Source organism: Rissa tridactyla, chromosome 9, assembly GCF_028500815.1.
Source record: "Rissa tridactyla isolate bRisTri1 chromosome 9, bRisTri1.patW.cur.20221130, whole genome shotgun sequence".
In the NCBI taxonomy this organism is placed as follows: Eukaryota; Metazoa; Chordata; class Aves; order Charadriiformes; family Laridae; genus Rissa; species Rissa tridactyla.
The window spans coordinates 20,272,977-20,294,418 of NC_071474.1; the positions used below are offsets into that span (position 1 = coordinate 20,272,977).

Consider the following 21,442-nt stretch of genomic DNA (forward strand, 5'->3'; position numbering starts at 1 on the left):
GAACTGCTGGAGAGGGTGCAGCAAAGGGCTACAAAGATGATGAGGGGACTGGAACACCTCTCTTGTGAAGAAAGGCTGAGGGATTTGGGTCTCTTCAGTCTGGGAAAAGACGACTGAGGGGGGGATCTTATCAACACTTAAAAATACTTAAAGGGTAGGTGTCAGGAGGATGGGACCAGGCTCTTTTCAGTGGTGCCCAGGGACAGGACAAGAGGTAACGGGCACAAACTTGAGCATAGGAAGTTCCACCTAAACATGAGGAGGAACTTCTTTACTTTGAGGGTGGCAGAGCCCTGGCACAGGCTGCCCAGAGAGGTGGTGGAGTCTCTGTCTCTGGAGACATTCAAAACCCGCCTAGATGCATTCCTGTGCAACCTGCTCTGGGTGACCCTGCTCTGGCAGGGGGGTTGGACTAGATGATCTCCAGAGGTCCCTTCCAACCCCTGCCATTCAGTGATTTTCTATGTATATATCTGTAGGAATGTGTCTGAGAGAAAATGGTCACGTGAGCCAGCCTCCCTACTATGAGAGATTAGATTAAGAGCAAAACAGGTGGTAGAAGATGGAATTAGTACATGGGAAAAACGGGAACTGAGAAGGTAGAAAACATGTTGTGCTAATGACTAAGTAATTTACTATGTGAATTCTTGTAACCAACCTGATCTGTGAATGAACTGCATGGACAGCGCGTGAACAGAGACTGTAAGCCAATCATATAGCTGCCGCTAGCGCGTGCTCTTATTGCCTGTCTATATATACTCTGTGAAAACTTGAATAAAGGGAGAACGATCATACTCATATTGAGATTCCATCGTTACTCCGGGTCCGTCTCCCACTCCAACATCTTCCGACATCTGGTAGCAGAGGATGGTTCAGCACGACTGAGTTCTCCAAGACTGCGGTAAGCAGCTAGAGGAGGGGAGTGGGAAACTTCGGCTGGGAGACGTGCTGCTTGGGCGCATCAGCGGGAGCAGACAACGGCGTGAGGTCGCTCCTCACCTCCCAGGCGCAGCTATGGAAACAGAAGCTGCGGCCACGCTACTCGCTGGGATCCTCTCTAAGAGAGGGATTGAAACACCAGCGAAACTGTTGCTCAAACTGATTAAGCCGGGGCAGGAGATGGGGCAACAAGTAACAAAAGAAGAAGGGGCTATATTAAGACTTCTCCTGCATATCCTCTCTAAGAGAGGGGTGAAATACGATGAGCGTATGCTCCGAAGGTTGTTAACCTGGTGCAGAGAGAACGGATTCGCACCAGAGCCCCAGACAGCTTTTAAACCAGAAATATGGGAGGCTGTTGGGAATAAACTGTGGGAAGTGATAAGTAAAGGAGACAAAGAGGCATCACCGTTAGCGACGACATGGTGGTTGGTGTTATCGACCTTACAAGATATGAACGCGGAGCAAGCCACAGCAGCCGGGGCTTTTGCAGCGTTACAACCCACGGGAGGGGGATCGAACAGGCCAGGTCCGAAGGTCTGGGACAATCCCCTGCTGATCCCCTCTGCTCCATCTGAGGCCGATGGAGGAGGCAGAATGTCAGTAGAGAAGGACAGAGCCGGAGCTGTTTGCTCCTGACATTGCCCGCCCGCCTTGCCCCCTCCCCTCCCCTGTCGTCCCCCTGAGATAGAAGTGTTTTTGTATGTCTGCTGTGTAAGTGTGTGTGGGCGCCAGCTTATACCTGCTGATCAGCATGTGTGCTACTGTTTGCTTTTTGTTGTGTGCAGTGTCGTTAGGTGACTCCACTTGAGCAGGTGTTCTGCCCGGTGTGGTACTGTTCTCGTATGCATCTAGGGCTGACACTCTGTTAAGTGAAGAAGTTTGTATATACACAATGTTTAGACGTAAGGCGAGCGCACCCCAGGTAGATACACCAGGATGGGCTGTAGAACCGATGGAAGTCCTGAAATATTGGGGGAGTTTTCACGAGCCGACACGTTTACGGTCTCGGGAACGGCTCGTCCGTGCAGGGCGTATCGCTGGTTGTTTGTTGTTTGTCTATAAGATCATGGTTGATTGGGAAAAGGAGTTGAGACAAAGTCTATAGGATGCTCTGTAGGAAAATGAGAAACTTAAGGAAAAATGAGAAACTGAGCTCTTGTTGCAAAGGCAGACTTTTATGTCAGTCGTAAGTGATGAAAAAAAAAAAGAAAAAAAAAGAAAAAGAAAAAAGAAAAAAGAAAAAAAGAAAAAAGAAAAAAGAAAAAAAAAGAAAAAAAAAACAAACAAAAAAGAAAAAAAAAAAAAAAAAAGAAACCAAACAGGAATAATTAGATGGGAAATGTGCCACGTTAGCACAAAAGTATGCCATACGCGCTAGGAGAAAGCATCAGAAAAAGAGAAATAGGACACCTGATCCAAAGCAGTACCATAGAGATATGTTTTTGGGTTTTTTCCTATATGTGTATATGTTATTGCATGCCTTAGTAGATTGCTCTGTGTTATACCCTGCGAGACTAAAATGAACCCCAGCAGAAGCGGTCTCTTGAGCAAGGGGGTGGAATATGGGAAAGCAACGGAAGATCAGCAAAGAGGATTGTGAATACACTCAAGGGACTCGCACCTGGGTGCTGGAAAACACAGATATCACACCAATTGTTATTCAGTCTCGGGTGCTGGCAAGAAAAACATTTGGATGACATAAGCCTGTAATGGACTCACAGACACCTTATCGAGCTGCTTGAGAATCTTGGCCTGTTGTGGAAGAAGATCAAAGCACAGTACCAGCAAGAACAGAGAGTCCACATGCTCTCTAGCTAACAAGGACTCTTTTGCTGCCAAGGATTTGTGATAAAAAGGACTCTCTTGCTGCCAAGGATAAGTTTAACAATGCTACTAGTACCGCTATTTCTGAGTTATTGCTGGATGTAGATAGTATTCGATATGCGATGTTGCAAAACAGAACTGCTACTGATTTTTTGCTTTCAGCTCACAGACATGGTTGTCAAGATTTTAAAGGATTGTATTGTATGAATCTAAGTGACCACTCCAAATCCATCCATGCCCAGTTGCAGGAACCGCACCGACCGAACCAGCAACTTGTGGAGACCACTGGGTGAAATGTCTTTGCTGGATGGACTTGGGGGTGGGGTTGGTTGAAGCAAATTATACTCATCGCCTGTGTGGAAGGAATTTGTCTGTTATGTTTAGTATGCTGTTTGCTGTGTTTAATAAGCATTATACGATTAGTTGTAAATGCCGCTTTGTATCGTACCCTTGTACGAGTTGTAGAATATGTTGCTCTAAAAACTATGTGTGTATCCATGAGAACCCGACCTTCACAGAAGAAGATAACAAGAAGGGATTACAACAATGTAGACACGTATCAGACAGCTGCTGTTAGCAAAGCTGGATCATGAGTTTGGTGAGACTCACTGCATACACTGGCCACGTGTGCAGCGACTCTATCCTGTACTTTTCTACTCGATCCAGTGCAGGAGAGTCTGGTGGGACTCGCTGCGTGCACTGGCCATGCATGCAGCGACTCTAGCCTGTACTTCTCCACTCAATCCAGTGCAGGATATAAGGAGGCTGCCTCGGGTCAGAGAGGGGGAGAGAGACATGAGCACACTTTGAAGGTACAGGGGATACCCTGAAGCACTGTGTCTGCCCCTGCCCCCCCCATAAGTTCTATGTTCATTAACCCCAACAGCTCAGAAGGCATTACAGTATGTTGAAAGATAAGATATAGTCTACTACTGCTGCAAGATGCATTGAACACCTTCCTACAAGAATTTCAACTTTATGCCCTGATAGGACAGTGGGATGATGCACTCGCAAAGAGCCTGACTGCATTAGAGTGGGTATTTTTGCCACATACCTTTTCAAAACCAGTAACTACGATGGTTGAAATGTTACCACGATTGTTTTTCCAGGGTCGTTTGTGCTGTCACCGGCTTTCTGGAATGGATCCAAGCCACATACATGTCCCCATCAAAAAGGATGACCTTGACCCTTGGTTATCACAATTTGACATGTCGTTGCAAAAAAAAAAAAAAAAAAAAAAAAAAAAAATATATTCGTCCTTTACATGATCAGCTAAAAGCTCAAATACTAAAGATTCAAGACTTAATGAACCACAATGTATTTGAAATATTACAAAAGGATTTCTCGTGGGTAAATCCAAAGAAATTGGCTTTCTGGGCTAAATTTAGGAATCTGGGTATTTATTGCCTTAGCAGGGTTCTTTTTGATTCTGTTTTTAATTGTGTTTAGTATATAACCTGCTAAGAGCGTCACAACAAGGATAACATGTCCAAATTAAAAGCGGTCAAAAATGGTTTCGATGATTGGTCAAACTCATGGGGTATAACGGGATGGTTATCAGACTTACTAAAGCAAGGGCTCATGCTACTGTTGGTTATATTATTATTGATTACGGTAGCCTCATGTGTTCTCCGCAAAGTGACTGACATGATAGAAAATGCCATGCATAAGGTCTGGCTGGCTCAAGAAGAAAAAGGGGGTATTGTAGGAATGTGTCTGAGAGAAAATGGTCACGTGAGCCAGCCTCCCTACTATGAGAGATTAGATTAAGGGCAAAACAGGTGGTAGAAGATGGAATTAGTACATGGGAAAAACGGGAACTGAGAAGGTAGAAAACATGTTGTGCTAATGACTAAGTAATTTACTATGTGAATTCTTGTAACCAATCTGATCTGTGAATGAACTGCATGGACAGTGCGTGAACAGAGACTGTAAGCCAATCATATAGCTGCCGCTAGCGCGTGCTCTTATTGCCTGACTATATATACTCTGTGAAAACTTGAATAAAGGGAGAACGATCATACTCATATTGAGATTCCATCGTTACTCCGGGTCCGTCTCCCACTCCAACATCTTCCGACATATATCCAGTAGTCTTGCCATTCCACTGGCCATTATACCAGAGAACATGGTTAAATAGCCACTGTTCATCTGCTTTAAAAGTTTAATTCATAGAGCAGAAAATATACGATCAAGCATGTACAGCAGATTTAGTGTTTTAGAGCAAGATGGCTGTCAGCTGCAATAGCTTAATACCCAGCTAAGGCTGCCGGCTGCCATCTGACCCCAGCTGCAGGGACGGGTTTCCACAGCCGGAGCTCAGGGAGTGGGACAAATCATGCTAGCGCTCCTGATGGCCCTCAGTGCAAAGCCTCCTGCTTTGAACTGTCGCTAGCCATGCCGGCCACACCAGATGACTTTGCTCTGACTTATTAGTAGAGGTGTAAGTGTAATAACCTCTAACAGAGAGGTCATACTACTTTAAATTGCCTCTGTAAATTATGCAGTGAGAATCTGACTGTGGTTTAAGTATGAAAGCTCTTATTCCTCAAAGGAACATCACAATACTACGAACAGAGATCACTTTACCTGTTAACGAGAGGATCCACACAGAGTTTTAACAGTCGCGTATCTATTGCCTTTTAAGTCATGTATATATTGCCTTCACTGCTCAAGTTGGTTTGCTACAACGTTTTTGAGTTTTCCTATATAGACATAATCAAAAGTTATCCTTTCAGTTGCGGAAAAAAGAACCTGCAAGATTTCATGCCCATTACACCAAATATTCCAACAATTTCTGTCCCACACAGATGTTTCCTCACAGATTAGCTCTTCATAAAGGTGCACTCTGTTAGCAAAAAGAACAGTTTTGATCTAGAAGGGCTGCCTTTACCTTTATTCTGTTGCTACTTTCTAGGCACTTACACTACTTGCAATCATTACAAGGGAAAAGTTCTATCTCCACTGATGCTGTTGAAATTCACGCCAAGTCTTTGGGGCTTGTGTTATTTACTTGAACCCTATTCAAAATTCTGTTTGCTAACAGGTAAATGAGGAATAATAACGTTCACCTACAAAAGGTTCTATGGAGATAAAATAGTTAAAAAGCTTGTGAGTCCTTTAAATGAAAAATGCTACAGAGCTACAAACCATTACCATTGCAATATGCTTCACTAACTGTCACTTGCCTCTTATTTAATAGTTATTGCAAACTATAAATAAAAAATGAGCTGTAAATACACAGTTATAAAATACAAATCCTAAAATAAGTTAAAATGATGGTTTGACACTACTGCAGTAGATAGAAAAGTAGCTTTTCCAACACATGACCGATAGGATGCTTAGATTTCCCCCCCTTCCCCCCGCCAAATTTGTCTGGGAGTGCTAGCCTCATTCAGCCTCATTCATGGGACTGAGCCCTGACTTATGAATGAATAAACAGAACTTGAGAAAGACACAAAACTCACAGCCCTCAAACTGATGAAAAGTGTTGACTATATGACTAAACACACTTGTTATGATGAGTGAGAACTTTCTGTAGAGAGCTTTTAATGGTAAAGAAAACAAACAGAAAGGAAAACCTTGTGCCAAATTTGTTGGGTTTATGATCTTATCTATCTAGCTTAATAAAATACACTATGTTGAAAGGTGGAGGTTTCTGACTGCATTTCATTAATCACAGAATGGTTCGGGTTGGAAGGGACCTTAAAGATCATCTAGTTCCAACCCCCCTGCCCTGGGCAGGGACACCTCCCACTAGACCAGGCTGCTCAAAGCCCCATCCAGCCTGGTTATGATAAATTAAGCGTAATTTATTCATAATAAATCAAGTAAAAATGATATTTTTTTATTAAATGTGTTTTACACAAGACAATGCTTTGCCTCAGGGACAAAATAATGATAAGAAAACTAATGGTTTCTTAAGCAGACTACATTTAATATCATAAATTTCCCCATAGGGAGTCTCAATACAGTGATTACCAGGCAAAAGAAACTACTGCTCTCTCTATATAGGCATCTTTTTTCTAGGCAAAATAACTACTGATGGTTTTATTACTGCGTTGTTTAGCCCTTCTCAGAACAGATCCAAACCAGTCACTATTAATGGCTTATTATTGTAGTCTTATTATGGTAGCACCTCTAAGACACGGACCAAAAACCTGTTCCAATAGTTGTTGAAAATATATGTAAAAAATTATTTCTCCCCTCAATTTACAATCAAAGTGTAAACCCAGAAAGTACTTGCAGATACAGTCAGAAAACACAAGAAAACAACATCAATATACGATCAGCACATCATCAACATTTATGGAGTCCTTTGGTAAGCATAATGGCAAAAGAAACACCAAGCATAAAGGAAGGAGTAGAACAGATGTACACATCTCACGGGAAGCAGTACAGTAAAAACACTTAAAATTCAGCTAGTACATTCTAGAAAAATCATAGGTCAATCTCAGATGGGAGTTACCCTCAACTTACAAAAGGGGAGGAAAAAGCAGTGAATAGGACACGTGAGCTGTGGAAAGTAAAGATAGTAGAACAAAAGAGCCACTATGTGCAAAGTATGATCAAGCTTGGAACCCAAAAAAATTATGTTACAGAAACATTTAGAACAGGTATCGGCAGGGCCAGTTTGGATGTTAAAGACTGAAATGAAAAGCCAGCAGTAGTTACCAGGAGAACATCAGCATCAAGAGAATTCCTCATGCTTGTCATTACAGTGTCATTACAGACAACATCTGAGAGATTATTTTCAGTTCAAAGTATTATCAAAAATAAAATAAAACATACACACAGTCAGCTGTTTCAAAAATTGTGAGTACACTCTGGTGCCCTGTCATGGGGGTAGGGAGGGGAGAAGAGCAAGCGACCCCCAGAAAATAGGGTCTGTCAGTGCTGTGCAACTCTGAGGATTTCTACTCACACTTTCAAGACAAAAGCAAACTGAACACAGTGTCTTAGTCATGGGTTTTCTGGCACATACAGGACAGAAGTAAATGGAAAGGCTGCAAGTATTTTGGTAACTCCATCACCAAAAAACCGGCACCAAATTATAGTGAGATAGAACCCAAACCTTTATGTTGCCAAAAAAGTAGAAGAAAACAAAGGCAGTTTTAGTTTTCCTTTAAATTGTCTTTTGAGTTTAAATTTTCGGGACATATTAGAGTCATATTTTGTATCAGTCTTTGCAACCACTAAGTTTAAAAATTTGGTCTTGATTTTAAATCAAAGCTGAGAGTCCTGTTTATTCCTATAACTAATTTTTTGAATTGACAACAAAAGAGTTGATGTAAACAGTGTGAACAAAATTGCAAGCCATGGCAACGCTGTTATTTAGGCAGCAGAGCCAACCACATCATAAGAGAAAGTCTCCCCACCGTTTGTCTGAGCAGATCAAGCAGAAGGTGGAAGAACCACCACCGCTTCACCAGTAGGAAAATCTTTTAAAAGTCATATGTAGCATTTATTCCCAGAGGTCTGAGCTCAAACTGCCTTAGTTCTAGCTTGGTGCTTTACCTTCAAGAACATGCCAAGGCACCTTATCACGCTCAAGCATAGAGGAGAATAAGCACTTCCTAGCCGCTTTAGGTGGGGCTTTAAGGCAGCTGTCTCAATTCTTATTTATTGTAACTGCAGCGTGCTGTCTCCCCTGCTGGGCAAGGGACACCGCACAGCTGGGGGCTCCCACACCGCAGCCCAAGCCACTCCTGCGACTGACACATGGCACCATCAGCGTTTTAAAAAATAATGGGACAAATGAAAAAAAAAAATAATTAAGGCAAATACGCATTTTAAATTGGCCCTATTTCAACAGCTCCGGGTTCTGACCATTTAAAGCGCATGTTTTTACCTCTGCTGCAACAAACACCCGCCACTCTTCAACTGGTTTTGTCCTGTAAACGACCCAGTTACGGCAGCTGAGATTTTAGAAGAGCAACGAACGCTTCAAAACCGGAGGCCGCTCGGAAAACCGCTTTGGCCCGTGTGGCAACGTGCCACAGCGGCACCTCACGGGAGGCCGCGCCCGGGGTCCCCCGCCGGTACCGAGCTGAGCCCACCCCGGCTCCTCACGCACGGCCGGGCCGGTACCTCAGCGCGGCGCGGCGAAGAGGGGGAACGCTCCCGGCCACACAGAGCCGGGCGGCGGGGGCGGGGGCATCCCCGCTGCCAGGGCGGGCTGAGGGAGGCAGCCCAGCCCAGGGCGGCCGCGGCCGCCGTCCCCTCAGCGCTGCCGCAGCGGCGGCGGCGGGGGCGGGGCCTGCGGGGGCAGGGCGGGGCGCGCTGCTCGCCGCGCGCCGGTTCCGGTCTGGAGGCGGGCGCGGGCGCTCTCGGGCCTGGGCGAGCAGCGGTGCCTGCGGTATCATGGCTGCGGCCGCGTGGATGCCGACGGTAAGGTGGGGGGGTCGAGCTCGGGGCGCGCCTCTCACTTTGGCCGCGGCGGCGGAGGCGGCCTCGCCGCGGGGGGTCGCCCGCCCACCCGCCCGCGCTCAAGGTCGCGGTGCCGGCGGGCCCTGGCAGCGCCGCCGAGGGGCGGAGGGCCGCAGGGCTGGCGGCGAGGGGTGGCCCCGCGGCGGCGAGCTCTTTCCCCTGCCCTCGCCGGGCCCGGTCCCCGGGAACGGTACCGCGGCGGGCCGTTACTCAAGCGAGGAGGGCCGGGCCGGCGCCGGGCAGGGCCGCGCCATCCCATGCCGTCCCATCCCTCTGGGCGCGGCCGGGCGCGGAGGTCGCGCCGTAGAGGTCACCGCGTCGGCGGGCAAGCCGCGGAGGGGATCGGCCGCCGGGCGGCAACGGGGTGCGCCCACCGCGGTCCCCCCCGTGCGGGGCTCACCCTGCGCTGCTTGCAAACGGTAGAGGCTAAAAACGCCGCTGCTGACGGCAGCCTGCGGTACCGGTCATGACGGAGTCTTCTGGGGAAAAGAGAGCATTTCTGGGCTCTGGCCGGCGGCTTTCCGCCCGCGGCCCGGCCTCTGGGCCCGCCCTGAACCGATCTGAGGCGGCCGGGGCCGTCACGGAGACGCCGCTGCTTTTTGCCCTGGGTCAATGAAATGTCTGTGCCGCCGGTAAGTTATAGCCCGTTGGAGGGTAAGTCACTGAGGAAGCCCCACTTCACGTATCTGCTAAAATACGGAAGAACTGTCAAGAGCCAATCACGACACGTGGCTTTAAGGTCAGAATGGACCAATTTTGTTCAGCCCGATTCTCTGCTAGTGTTACGGATGTTGGACTTGAGTATAACGTGCCAGGCCCATGATTTCTAGCAAGACAGAATGTTCCTTTCCAGGGCTACTCTGGAATGTGAGTCCTGACACTACAGGCAAGCACTGCACCAGAACAGCACTTACACTTGTCTAGTTAGATTAACCTTTTCATTTAATTGCTCCAGCTGCTGCCTCAAATACATGGCTTGCCATGGTACACATTGCTTGCCTGTTGCAATGACTTTGTACGTCTCTTGAGTTGCAACAAAAAATAAATTCTAGCTTAAATTGCTTCTCCCACAGCATTCATTACAATATACATGAGAATTGTATTGTTTCTAGTTGTAGTGCCAACATAGTTTGTCCATTTGCCATACAGCTCCGTCTAAGCATACATGTCAGTAAAGATTTGAGATAACAAATACGAATTGGACAGGAGAGGAATACCAATTGTCAAATATGTTCCTGCCTAGCCTGCTAGCTGCAGCCAGACTGCATATGTGAGTATGGCGGAACTGAAGTGCTCTGAGTCCGTTTATACTTCGATGTCATCTGACACTTAAGTCACAGAGGCATGAAAAATCCTAGAGAGGAGGATAAGATCAGGAGGCTGTGATTTTTCTGCAGTGAAGTTACCGGTACTGGTACAATAGGGGATTTTGTCCGTGGTGCTCAGCCAGGCAAGAGCTCAAGCTGAGATAGTATCCCAGCTTTAAAGCTTTATGCCAGTGCGGAATATTCAGATGTTAGAAAGTGTAATTCTTTCTATGCTGTGTGGGCTTGTCGCTATGGTGAATTTTGTCTTTAATATGCATTTTGATTATGCTTTTTAAAAACTGTCAGGCATGGAGAAGACAACAGTACAAAACCTATGGATGTAAAAGGTGGAAGAACAAAATTCACCACAGTTTGAATGGAACAAGTGACACTAATGCAAAATAGTTTTGGAAACATTACCTAGAATGTGTAAAGCTACCATCCACCCAACTGTCAGTGACAGTGTTTGATTTCGCATTTTGCTTTCCATGAATTTTAATCCTTAGCATATCATCTATGTATTTAGAGTTACTGCAACCTTATTTTGAATGTGTAGTACGTAAGGACTCTGGTTATTGTGCAGTAACTTCCCTTCACCCCCAGGCAAGACAGGAGAGTACAGCGCGCTGCAAAGCCCGGCTGTCCTGGCTTCACCTCGTGGTAAGAATACCCACAGGAGGCATTACTGCACAGAATGTTAGAGAGCAACTTGGCAAAGGGTTAGGTGCTCTTGTTTCAGTTGGATTTTATCCTAGTTCGAGATAGGAAGTTTAAAGCAATATGATTTTAAAATGCAGATCTGCTGAAATATTGTTAACTTTTTCAAATCCCATTTGTGTAGTAAAACAGCATCTTTCTGTTTTATATTCTTGCAGGTTTCTCGATTGCTAGGTGCTTTGAAAAACCAAAAACAGGTGACCAGAAGTTTTAGTAGTGCTGTGAGTATAATAGTACCATTTTTTTCTTTAAAGAAGCTTCTCAAGAAAGGGGTTCAGAAACTTACTTTTAAAAGATTGCAGTTGTTATTTTTACTTTCTCAAAAAGTAAGGCCTAAATAAGTGAACATACGGTCTTAATGCCATGCGGGATTTGTACTGGTTAATTACTGGTTTTGGCAATTGTATATTAAAGCCTAAGTGATAATACAAAAAGCAAAAGATGGAAGTGGCATGAAAACTTTTCGCAAAATGTGGACATAAGCCATTCTTTCATCTGGAAATGGGCAAATACTGGGCAAAGTAGAAAGACTGAGAAGCTTCTCATTTTCTTTATTTTGCAGGCTTTCCTCTAAGCACTAGATGTACTTTACTGCTGCTTCTAGAATACCTTGCATCTAAAGTTATGTCTTTTCAAGGCCCTCTTTACAGTATTTTAGACGCTGATTGTGTATTTTCTTGTAGGATGTTTTACCTTCTTTATGTACATGTGTTTGAAGTGCCCACGGGCCTTTTTTTCAGTGAAGGTGGCCTTGAAAACTGCTCAGGCAAAAGCAGGTCTCAGCACCACTGCATGCACCCTTAAGCAGGACGATTTTAAAGAGGAACTGTGGCTTTTAATTATACGTATTGTAGAACAGCAGGTAGAACAGCTAGAAAAGAAAGTGAAGGGTTGCTCATATCTTATACAGTATAAAAAGATTTAGAACGTGAGACAGCACAAAACTAATTTTGAGGCATTCCGTCAGTTAACGTGCTTGCTCAACAGCAGTGTTCCTTTATCTGAAGCTTTGCTGCTCTTGTTGTGCACAGTCAATTTCTTTAGCTCAAATTAGTTAAAAAAACAGAGTCAATATTTATTGAAATTCTGACTATTTTGTGTGGAGAATGATGGAAACATCTTGTGAGTTGATTCTAATTGGGTTTTTGCAAATAATGCAGTATCTGATAATGAGCACTTACAGAACTGTTGGAAATCTTTAAATAAAAAGAGCTGGGACATGTACTATTAGAATAGTGATCATATTTTTTTTTCTTTTTTATCAAAGCAGAGTACTTTCTTCCCCTGTTATTCAGTGAGCCTGGGCTGTGCAATTTATTTCATCTGTTTGATGATGATAAAAGAAACAAGACTGAGAACTTTATGGAAAGAGAATAACTTGGTATTGTTAAAAATGGGTCTGAGATTTTTAGGAAGTCACTTAAGAAGTTTAGATATGCATGAAACTTTTTTTTTGCCCCTAAGGTGAATGTAGGTTTTCATAAATTGAACCTTTTCTAGCATGTGTCAGTACTATGCAGCTTGTTCATAATATTGGAGACCTATTATGGGTAACAGAGCCATAACTAGGTAGTATCATCTCCTCAAAAAATTTCAAGAAGAAAGTATGCTGAGATCATTCATTTCAAGGAGTGAGCAGGAACCTGCCTTTCAGCTTAAACCTCTGTGTTTTGAAATAGAAATAGATAGTAGGCAGATTTTTAAACCATTCTCCCAAAATGTTTACACGCTCCTTTGGAAAGCAAGCTAGTCATTCTCGCTTCTGTCCAACACTGCTATTCTTCATAGTGAGTACTTAGCAGCTGAAACTTTCTTTTCTTTTCTAGTAGTTATTGGTTCCTACAACACATGAAAATGTTTTCTATGTAGAAAACAAGCATTCATTTGTTGTACTACTGGTATTTCTTTACCTAGGTACAAACAGTAACTTTAATCCCAGGAGATGGCATAGGACCTGAGATCTCTGCTGCTGTCATGAAGATCTTTGATGCTGCCAAAGTAAGTCATATTTGTCTTGCTGTAAGCATTGTAAGTTTAACTACAACAACAGGTGTTAACTAGGCGTATTAAAAATGTTTTTTCTTTAACTTCCAAAAGATCAAGTCACGCTTAAGCTATTAAAACTTCTTCACAATAGAAAGAGCCTGAAGCTTCAGCTAATAAAAGACGGGATTGCAATATGAAGGCCAGGCTTGAAACCTTTAGCTGGCAGAGGAGTAGAGAGTGGAGAGCAAATGCTGCGTTCAATTTTTGGAAATACAAACTCAATATATCATGTGAAATCATCTTGTTGATGAAGCAATCCTGGGCAACTGATAGAGGATGTTCTTTCATTTGTTGTGACTTCCAGTGCTGACAAAAGGCTGCGTGAAAGGACTGGCTTATTCTTAGAAATCAAACTGCTCTGAAGCTTTTCTGCTTAGAAATCAAGTTACACTGCTGCACTGCCAAACACGTTCACTTAAGTGATACGAAAACTAAGTGTATGCAAGAATTGTTTTACGACCTATCTGAGGAACATCACCATAATTTGCCCAGTTTCTTTGAAAGGAAATACAGCTCTTCAGGAAAGATGCCAATTAAATTGTTCCACATTAGTAATGACACCAAGGCATATTCCCGTTCTATCACAACTATCCGACTTCCATTTGGCAAAGGTCAAATTCTCTTCAATTATACATTAAAACCTTGTAATAGTTTTGGTTGTTTCTGGGGAGCCAAGCAGGAGGTGTGCAGCAGTAAAACCTAAATTTGTGTGTGAGTGCATATTTGCAATACTTAATCAGATGTCCTTGTTTTAAAGGGGATTTTCTAGTATATTATGCTTAGATTGGTTCTATTTGCTTATGAAAGCTCTTGTATCTCTTCCTTTACGGTCCTTCCTGATGAAATGAATGGGTGGCAGCCTGTCTCCACTTAGAAGATTCCCATGATGAATGCAAATTCAGAAAGCATTGTGGAACATTTGCAGATTTTCAGCTAGATAACAGATGCATATCTATGTTATGTACTGTCTTCCAGGCAGCATGGATGATGAGTTCTCAGTGAATTCAGTTTTCCAATGTCTTGTCTCTTGCATACAAGGAACTCAACAGCTCTAAGAGCCTAAAAGAAGTAGCATGTATATTGCAATTCTAATGATTTCTGTGTATGTGGCGCCTAGGAAGGCATCTTGTATTCAAGTTTATGATGATAACGTTGCTCATACTATTTCATTTTCACTTGCCTTATTACCTTTTTTTAAAAATTGTTTATTTTTGAGTTTAAACGTCTCGCGCTTACTTTCACTCACCAGAGAAAAACTGTTTGGGAAGGCCTGGACAAATTTCCTTATGCGTCTTTTTGTGAAAGGGGAGTTAAAGCTTGAAGCAAAAGTCATGATATTTAAGTTAACATAGAGTAAATGTGTTTAGGCTCCTATTCAGTGGGAAGAGAGGAATGTTACAGCTATCCAAGGACCAGGAGGAAAGTGGATGATACCTCCAGATGCCAAAGAATCCATGGATAAAAACAAAATGGGATTAAAAGGTACTTAAGGAGTTAATTCAAAGATATTAAATACTGTTGTTTTTATCATGAGTCTGATTTGAAGCCAAAGACCTTCATCCGTAGCACAATAAAATGTCTAATTGTAGGCAACAGCCTGTCAGGTAGTCTTCTGTAGTCTTAGAACAGTCCTTCATTTCAAAGTCGTAACTTCCATCGATCTTCTAGGAAATAAAGTCAGGTATTATTACATACCAACCTTTGGACTCTATGCAGAATGCATTTCTAATGCAGTTGATATACAATAGTATGTGATAACTATATTCCTAACGAATAGTATCTTTTTACGTGTACATGTTTTTCAGTAAAAACCTTTTGTAAAAACTCCTATTCCATTTAAGGGTTGCAATTTGGCCTTTAACCAGCTGATTAATATCACTGTGCAGTACTCTTGATAGCACAGAGAATTCCCATGGCATTTCAGCATAAGGGTTAAATAAGAATTTAGTGATGCTCTGTAATAGTACCGCTTCACCTAGAGGAGGGGTTTATCTTTATCGTGGAGGGGTTTATCTTCTCATTCATCCTTGTATTTTTTTCTTTTTTAATTCAGGGCCTTTAAAGACCCCAATTGCTGCAGGGCACCCGTCAATGAATCTGCTTCTGCGTAAAACCTTTGACCTTTATGCAAATGTTCGTCCCTGTGTCTCAATTGAAGGGTACAAAACCCCATATACAGATGTGAACATTGTCACGATTCGAGAGAACACAGAAGGCGAATACAGTGGCATTGAGCATGTGGTATGTTGCTGGAAGGGGTGTGTTTCTGATGGGTTTTCTGTGTTTCATGAATGATAACATTTGCCCATCACAGTGGCCTGTATTAAGAGGCTGGGTTGTGGTTTTTAAGTTTCCTACCCCAAAAAAAGTTGTTTTATTGTGGAATGCATTGTTGAGACTGCCTACTTTGTTGCAAACATTCATACTAATGACTTGAAAAAATAGCTTACACTTTTACTATCAATGCAACTACTGTCTTTCAGATTGTTGAAGGTGTTGTGCAAAGTATCAAGCTGATCACGGAAGAAGCTAGCAAGCGCATTGCAGAATTTGCTTTTGAGTATGCCAGAAATAATCAGAGAAGCCATGTCACTGCTGTGCACAAGGCAAATATTATGTATGTTGACACTTCTTTCTGAGAACAACAAATAATAATATGCTTTTAATTATAAATAACTATTTAAATCTTCCTTAACTTCTGTTGATGCTAGTGGGAGTAAGTAAAATGGGCGGTAATAATTACGTACTGTTTTTATTAGTAAGTTTGCAGTAATCCTGCGACTTTCCTTGAAAAGCTCTTATTTTAAAAATAGTCTTAAACTAGGAAAATTAATTTAAAAACTGAGAATGACAATGGCTAGTGTCTTTTACAGTTTCCAAGCCACTTTGTACTGAACTGAGTCATAACACGTGTGATATTACGTGACACCACCTTTACAAACTCAGTAAGCCTGTAGTAAATGAATGTAAGTCGCTGTGAGAATTAATTTGTGCCTGTTAAACTACTGATACAAAAATATTTCAGGAGGAAGTTTAAATGTAATATATTTAAAATATTATTTATATTTAACATGATAATTAGTCACAAATTAAGTTTCTGCACTCTAATATTTTTCTTTAATCCTCTGTTGCATGCAGTTCTCTTCATTGTCAGTATTGCTTGCTTACAATAACTGCAGTATTCTCTTGCTTATTTAATTGCAGGAGAATGTCCGATGGGCTTTTCTTGAGAAAATGCAGGGAGGCAGCAGAAAACTGTAAAGATATTAAATTTAATGAAATGTATCTGGATACTGTGTGTCTGAATGTGAGTATTTATATGTTTTAATTGTGGCTATTTTTTAGAGTAAATTCTTAACCTTAATGAAAATATACTTCTTTCCAGATGGTTCAGGATCCATCACAATTTGATGTGCTTGTTATGCCAAACTTGTATGGTGATATCCTCAGGTATGGAGATTTTAATTTAAACTAACCAACATGTACAGTACTGCGGCTTTCCAGACAGTTGTGCAGATTGCACGTTATCCAGTTGGTTGATGATTTTATGCGTCCAGAGTTTAAAACTTTATAAATCAGACTGTAAATGGGAAGAAAGGATGGTGTTATTATTACACTTCAAGTATTAATATATTGTTAGGAGGGGCTACATGATGAGAATGTGCTTCTTATTTAAAAAAAAGGTTCTGCTTGTTCAGATGGGGCAGAAGAGAAATTTCTCCACATGTGTGAAGAATTTAATGGCTTAAATTGTAATAAAGAATGCTTAGTTAGATATTGTGGAAAAACTTCCTAATTTTAAGCACTAAAATAGATTGTGTAAGATGACTGTGGGACCACGATGTTTACAGCAAGATAGCCATACAGTTAAATGATTCTGCGTAATCATTGAAGAATGAAACGTGTGGCCTCTTAATATCCTACCAGCTCACTTTATATATTCTATTTTTTCTTTATCTTCAAATTAAATTTCATATTTGAATAACATTAATACGAGACGCACCTGATGTCTTGAAAGCAAAATCCATCAGCACACATTTTCCATTATGTAAATTTTTAGCTAGAACATAAATTCAATTAAATACTACATGTAAAATAAAGTCTCTTAATCTGAACTTTTAAGCAAAATTCTTCCCTATTATATAGAGGGACTTTACAAATGAAAAGTAGTTTTGTGGCCTCTTCAGAGGAAATAAGACTTCTGGATAAAGCTTTAAACTGAAAGAGGGTAGATTTAGATTAGGTATTAGGAAGAAATTCTTCACTGTGAGGGTGGTGAGCCCCTGGCCCAGGTTGCCCAGAGAAGCTGTGGCTGCCCCATCCCTGGAGGTGTTCAAGGCCAGGCTGGATGGGGCTTTGAGCAGCCTGGTCTGGTGGGAGGTGTCCCTGCCCAGGGCAGGGGGTTGGAAGTAGATGATCTTTACGGTCCCTTCCGATCTAAACCATTCTATGATTCTATAATAGTTACAGGGAACTGTACATTACAATTTTTGCTACTTTTTGAGACTTCTACAGGTATTCTATGCTTTGAGTACCTTTTGTTGTGCCTATTTCTTAATCAATCAGCTTTATTCTAGTATTTGGAATTTCCTTTTAATTTTCCTTTATGAAATTGTCTCCTGCTCATAGTTCTACAAATTTTCAAATGGTCCAATGGAGTACAAGTGGCTAACAGCATCTATTCTTTCCCGATATTATTCTCAGACTGTGTGGGTATATGAAAGAAGTTACTGTTGCAATAAAATGAGAAACAAAAATATTGTAATATGTTGCAGAGAGGCACATGGAAAAACATGTGGGTTTTCCTGTTTGTTTGTGGTTTTTTTCAGTGACTTGTGTGCTGGACTGATTGGGGGTCTTGGAGTCACACCAAGTGGAAATATTGGTGCTAATGGAGTTGCGATTTTTGAATCGGTAAGTCTTCTTATGCAAGGTAGAGTAGTAATAACTACTTTGTCTCAACTTGAGAATCTAAAACTTTTCCATGACGTACAATGTGACTGTCATTTAACTAAGTTCTCCGTAAAACTATTTTTTACTGTGAAGATGCTGAAACTTTACCCAGAGAGAGTTTAAGTACATATTACACAGTTTTTTGAATATCCTTTTACTGACACCTTTCTTTCCCTCTTTTTTGTAAGATAAATACACTCTGTGAAACAGAACTGGAAGGGCACAATTGGGAGGTATTAGGTGACCTAGTTTCCCCTTTCCGATGCCTTTGAACTGAATTGTCTGGTCTTTCCAATCTCCTTTCCACTAACTGTATCACAGTGAAGTAAGTCCTATTTTAACATGCTTGTTCACGAGGACTATGTTTCAGGTGGCTTGCATACGCTTGGATTGCCTAGGGTGTTTTAATCAGCGTATTGACATCATAACAGATAGGTTCGTTTTTATTTCTAGGTTCATGGAACAGCACCAGACATTGCAGGAAAAGACTTGGCAAATCCGACTGCCCTTCTTCTGAGTGCTGTAATGATGTTGCGTCACATGGGACTACACCAACATGCCACAAAAATTGAGACAGCTTGCTTTGATACAATTAAAGATGGAAAGGTAACATGAGAATGTGCAAATAAATGCAGTGAATTAAAATAATATTCTATCACAGCAAAAATTAACTTAGAACATTAACACCAAAACAATGGATGACCTGCTGTGCTAGCCTGACGCAAAAGCAGTGCCACTGTCCTTCTCCAATAGTAATTATATTATCTTTGGTGGTATTAAATCTGCCCAGCTCAGTAATAAGGACAGGCTGTAGCATTCCTTGTGTCTCAGTAACGCTCATCTTACATTTCCACGGCTTTGTGAACTCTAGAAGCTAGAACGGGATGTGTGTTTTTCATGAAGGGGATTAGAGGTTTAAGTAACTCGTCGTATTTCACTTGTGAAGTTTATAATGTGTACAAAGCATATATTTAAATCTGGATCCTGAAGTGAAGGAGACTCATTTGCCTTTCACAGGTTTAATTATCTACTTTGTTTAAAGCATTTCAGTCCTGACTGTAATTGACCTGAAAAAATAGGAGCAGAAGTGTTATTTCTTCTTTTCCTATTACTGCTTTCACTCCTTTTTGGACTACAAAAGAACAGGTTTTATTTAGTATTTACATTTGCCATTAAGATTTTATGTAACTTCCTTGTAGCAATTAGTGTCTCCAGATTCGAGACTCAAATGGGATATTCTGGTGGGGGCTTATGCTCTGAAACCTGAGTTGAATTTGTGCTCTTAACGCTATTGGTGCACTCATGTACTTTGATGTCCACCTTTCCAAAACCAGGCTGGAAAGTTCCTGAAGATTGCAGTTAAAGAGGATTAGCAGTTAGCCATGCTGCTTCAATTATCATGGGCAGGAGCATAAGAAGCTGCTTTGTAATTAAAAATAATAAGTATGCTTAAACAAAAAGTCGTCATCATTTCATAAGTGGTCTGTTTGCAGCTATCTTATTGTGTGTAGGAGCCAGTTAAAAAAAATAAAATCTAAACTTACAAGTGAATAAAGAGGTGCTCCTGTAAAGTTCCCATTTACTGCTCTGGAAATGAAATCCTCCATCTGCAGGTCAGTAATTCTACAGAAGATAACTTAGTGCAAGCTTTGTGACATGGCTACTTGTTTACTAGTTACTTACAATGTTATAGTTATATGCTCACAACGGAGAGAATCTTTTTCAATTGAAAAAAGCATAATGCAGTTAAAAAGACAAGATCCTAAAATAGTAACCTTTATTGCCTCTCGTGCTTGCTATTTCTCCCTTTCCTCCCTTCCACCCAGCCATTTAATTAAGATCTGTGTGTGTGTCCTGTAAGGGGAAAACTAATGATATTAAATTATCTCCTGGACTGCTTTAATCTAGCTAGGTTGGACAAGCAACTTTGCCCCTTTTTTTTAATTTTTATTTTACTATCCTCATGCTGCCAGACAGGACTTGTACTTGATGAAAAAGTTTCTTTTAACTCTGCATTTTTCCATCTCTTAACTAAACTAAGCAAACTTAAAGAGCTGTTAACATGCAGCATTAAGAGCTATGTGTGCTTTTTTCTGTGTGGGTTTCCTTCAAAAAAAAAAAACCAAAACAACCACAACCCAAACACCAAAACCTTACTCAATGACTCTCCATTAGCTGCCTTTGAGCTGAGCCTCCATATGTGAATTTTACTTCCAAAGGACAAACTTATTATTGAAAACTTAAATACTTAACAATTAATTACATTGTTATGTGGCCAAGGGACTTTGGAGAGCTTTGGCCAAACACACTTTCTTCCTGTAATTAAGATAAAATCATGTTGAAATCTAATAACATAATGCTTGATGTTCATACCCAAGTTTTCTCTGCCCACTTCAGTCTGCATAGTCCTTATTGAGGAAGGCTGTACAGGATGCAGCAAAACTCAAACTCGATGTATTCCTTCTCACCCCTACTTAGTATCTGTCCACAACATATAAGAACAACATATAGAACTGCTCAGAGAAAACCCTATCCCCATAAAACATTTTAGTAATACTATTTTTTCTTTCTTTCAGGTCTTGACAAAAGACTTGGGAGGTAGCGCCAAGTGTTCGGAATTCACAGAGGAGATCTGCCGCAGAGTGCGGGATACAGGCTAAACTTTTCTCATACTACTTATAACAACTCCGAAAGGACACATCACACAGAGTACATTATATGTAACCTGATATTCATATGCATATAGTTTGCTTGTCTCTTAAGAGAGCAAACTTTTTAGTTAGGGCCTCTCCATTAATAAACTTAGTCCAAATGGCTACAAATGACGCTTGTGCCTGCTTTCAGTGGACTTTTCCAAGTGCTTTGTCTTATTTATTTTTTTTTCTACCTGGTGAACATTTTTATGGAAGTGAATTCTTTTACTGCCACTGTAACTGTCTACCATTTTCCATTTCAACTGGATGTTTTTACTTTCCACAAAGAAAAGTTATGCAAATAAACCAGTAACAGAATTAGTGAAATGTAAAAGCACCTTAATGGTTAAAACCTACTTTATTGATCTTACTGAAATTTAAAAGATAGGTTTTCAGCCTAACAATAGCACAAGATGACCTTCATAAACAGAAACGGGTATAAAATAACTTAAAATAGCAATCTCATGTTAAAAGCAATTTAAAAAAAAATACTTTAGATACTCTGGTGATTCATGAAATACAGCTTTGCTC

The 21,442-nt window shown here is 41.3% G+C and overlaps 2 protein-coding genes across 6 annotated transcripts in view; one reads left to right on the forward strand and one right to left on the reverse strand.

The window, feature by feature from the left end:
* Positions 1-8,994, reverse strand: part of CIB2 (calcium and integrin binding family member 2) — a 54,818-nt gene extending 45,824 nt beyond the window's left edge. For 3 of the 4 annotated variants that reach the window (XM_054215558.1, XM_054215557.1, XM_054215552.1), the window contains exon 1: positions 8,618-8,994. The gene's annotated coding sequence lies outside the window, so the exon portion shown is untranslated. Of the gene's footprint in view, positions 1-3,820; positions 3,955-5,355; positions 5,472-8,617 lie in introns of all 4 variants that reach the window. The other variant, XM_054215553.1, reaches the window with a different exon arrangement.
* A 34-nt stretch (positions 8,995-9,028) lies between these two features.
* Positions 9,029-21,040, forward strand: IDH3A (isocitrate dehydrogenase (NAD(+)) 3 catalytic subunit alpha). Of its 2 annotated transcripts, none has more exons than XM_054213403.1 (11): positions 9,029-9,156; positions 11,378-11,440; positions 13,134-13,217; positions 14,633-14,747; positions 15,319-15,506; positions 15,749-15,882; positions 16,470-16,572; positions 16,651-16,715; positions 18,095-18,179; positions 18,672-18,824; positions 20,795-21,040. In XM_054213403.1, the coding sequence occupies exons 1-11, from the start codon at positions 9,130-9,132 to the stop codon at positions 20,876-20,878; spliced, it is 1,101 nt and encodes a 366-aa protein (XP_054069378.1). In that variant the 5' UTR covers positions 9,029-9,129; the 3' UTR covers positions 20,879-21,040. The 2 variants fall into 2 exon arrangements, with proteins under 2 accessions (XP_054069378.1, XP_054069379.1); XM_054213404.1 differs by lacking the exon at positions 9,029-9,156 and adding an exon at positions 9,535-9,827.
* Positions 21,041-21,442: the final 402 nt, after the last annotated feature.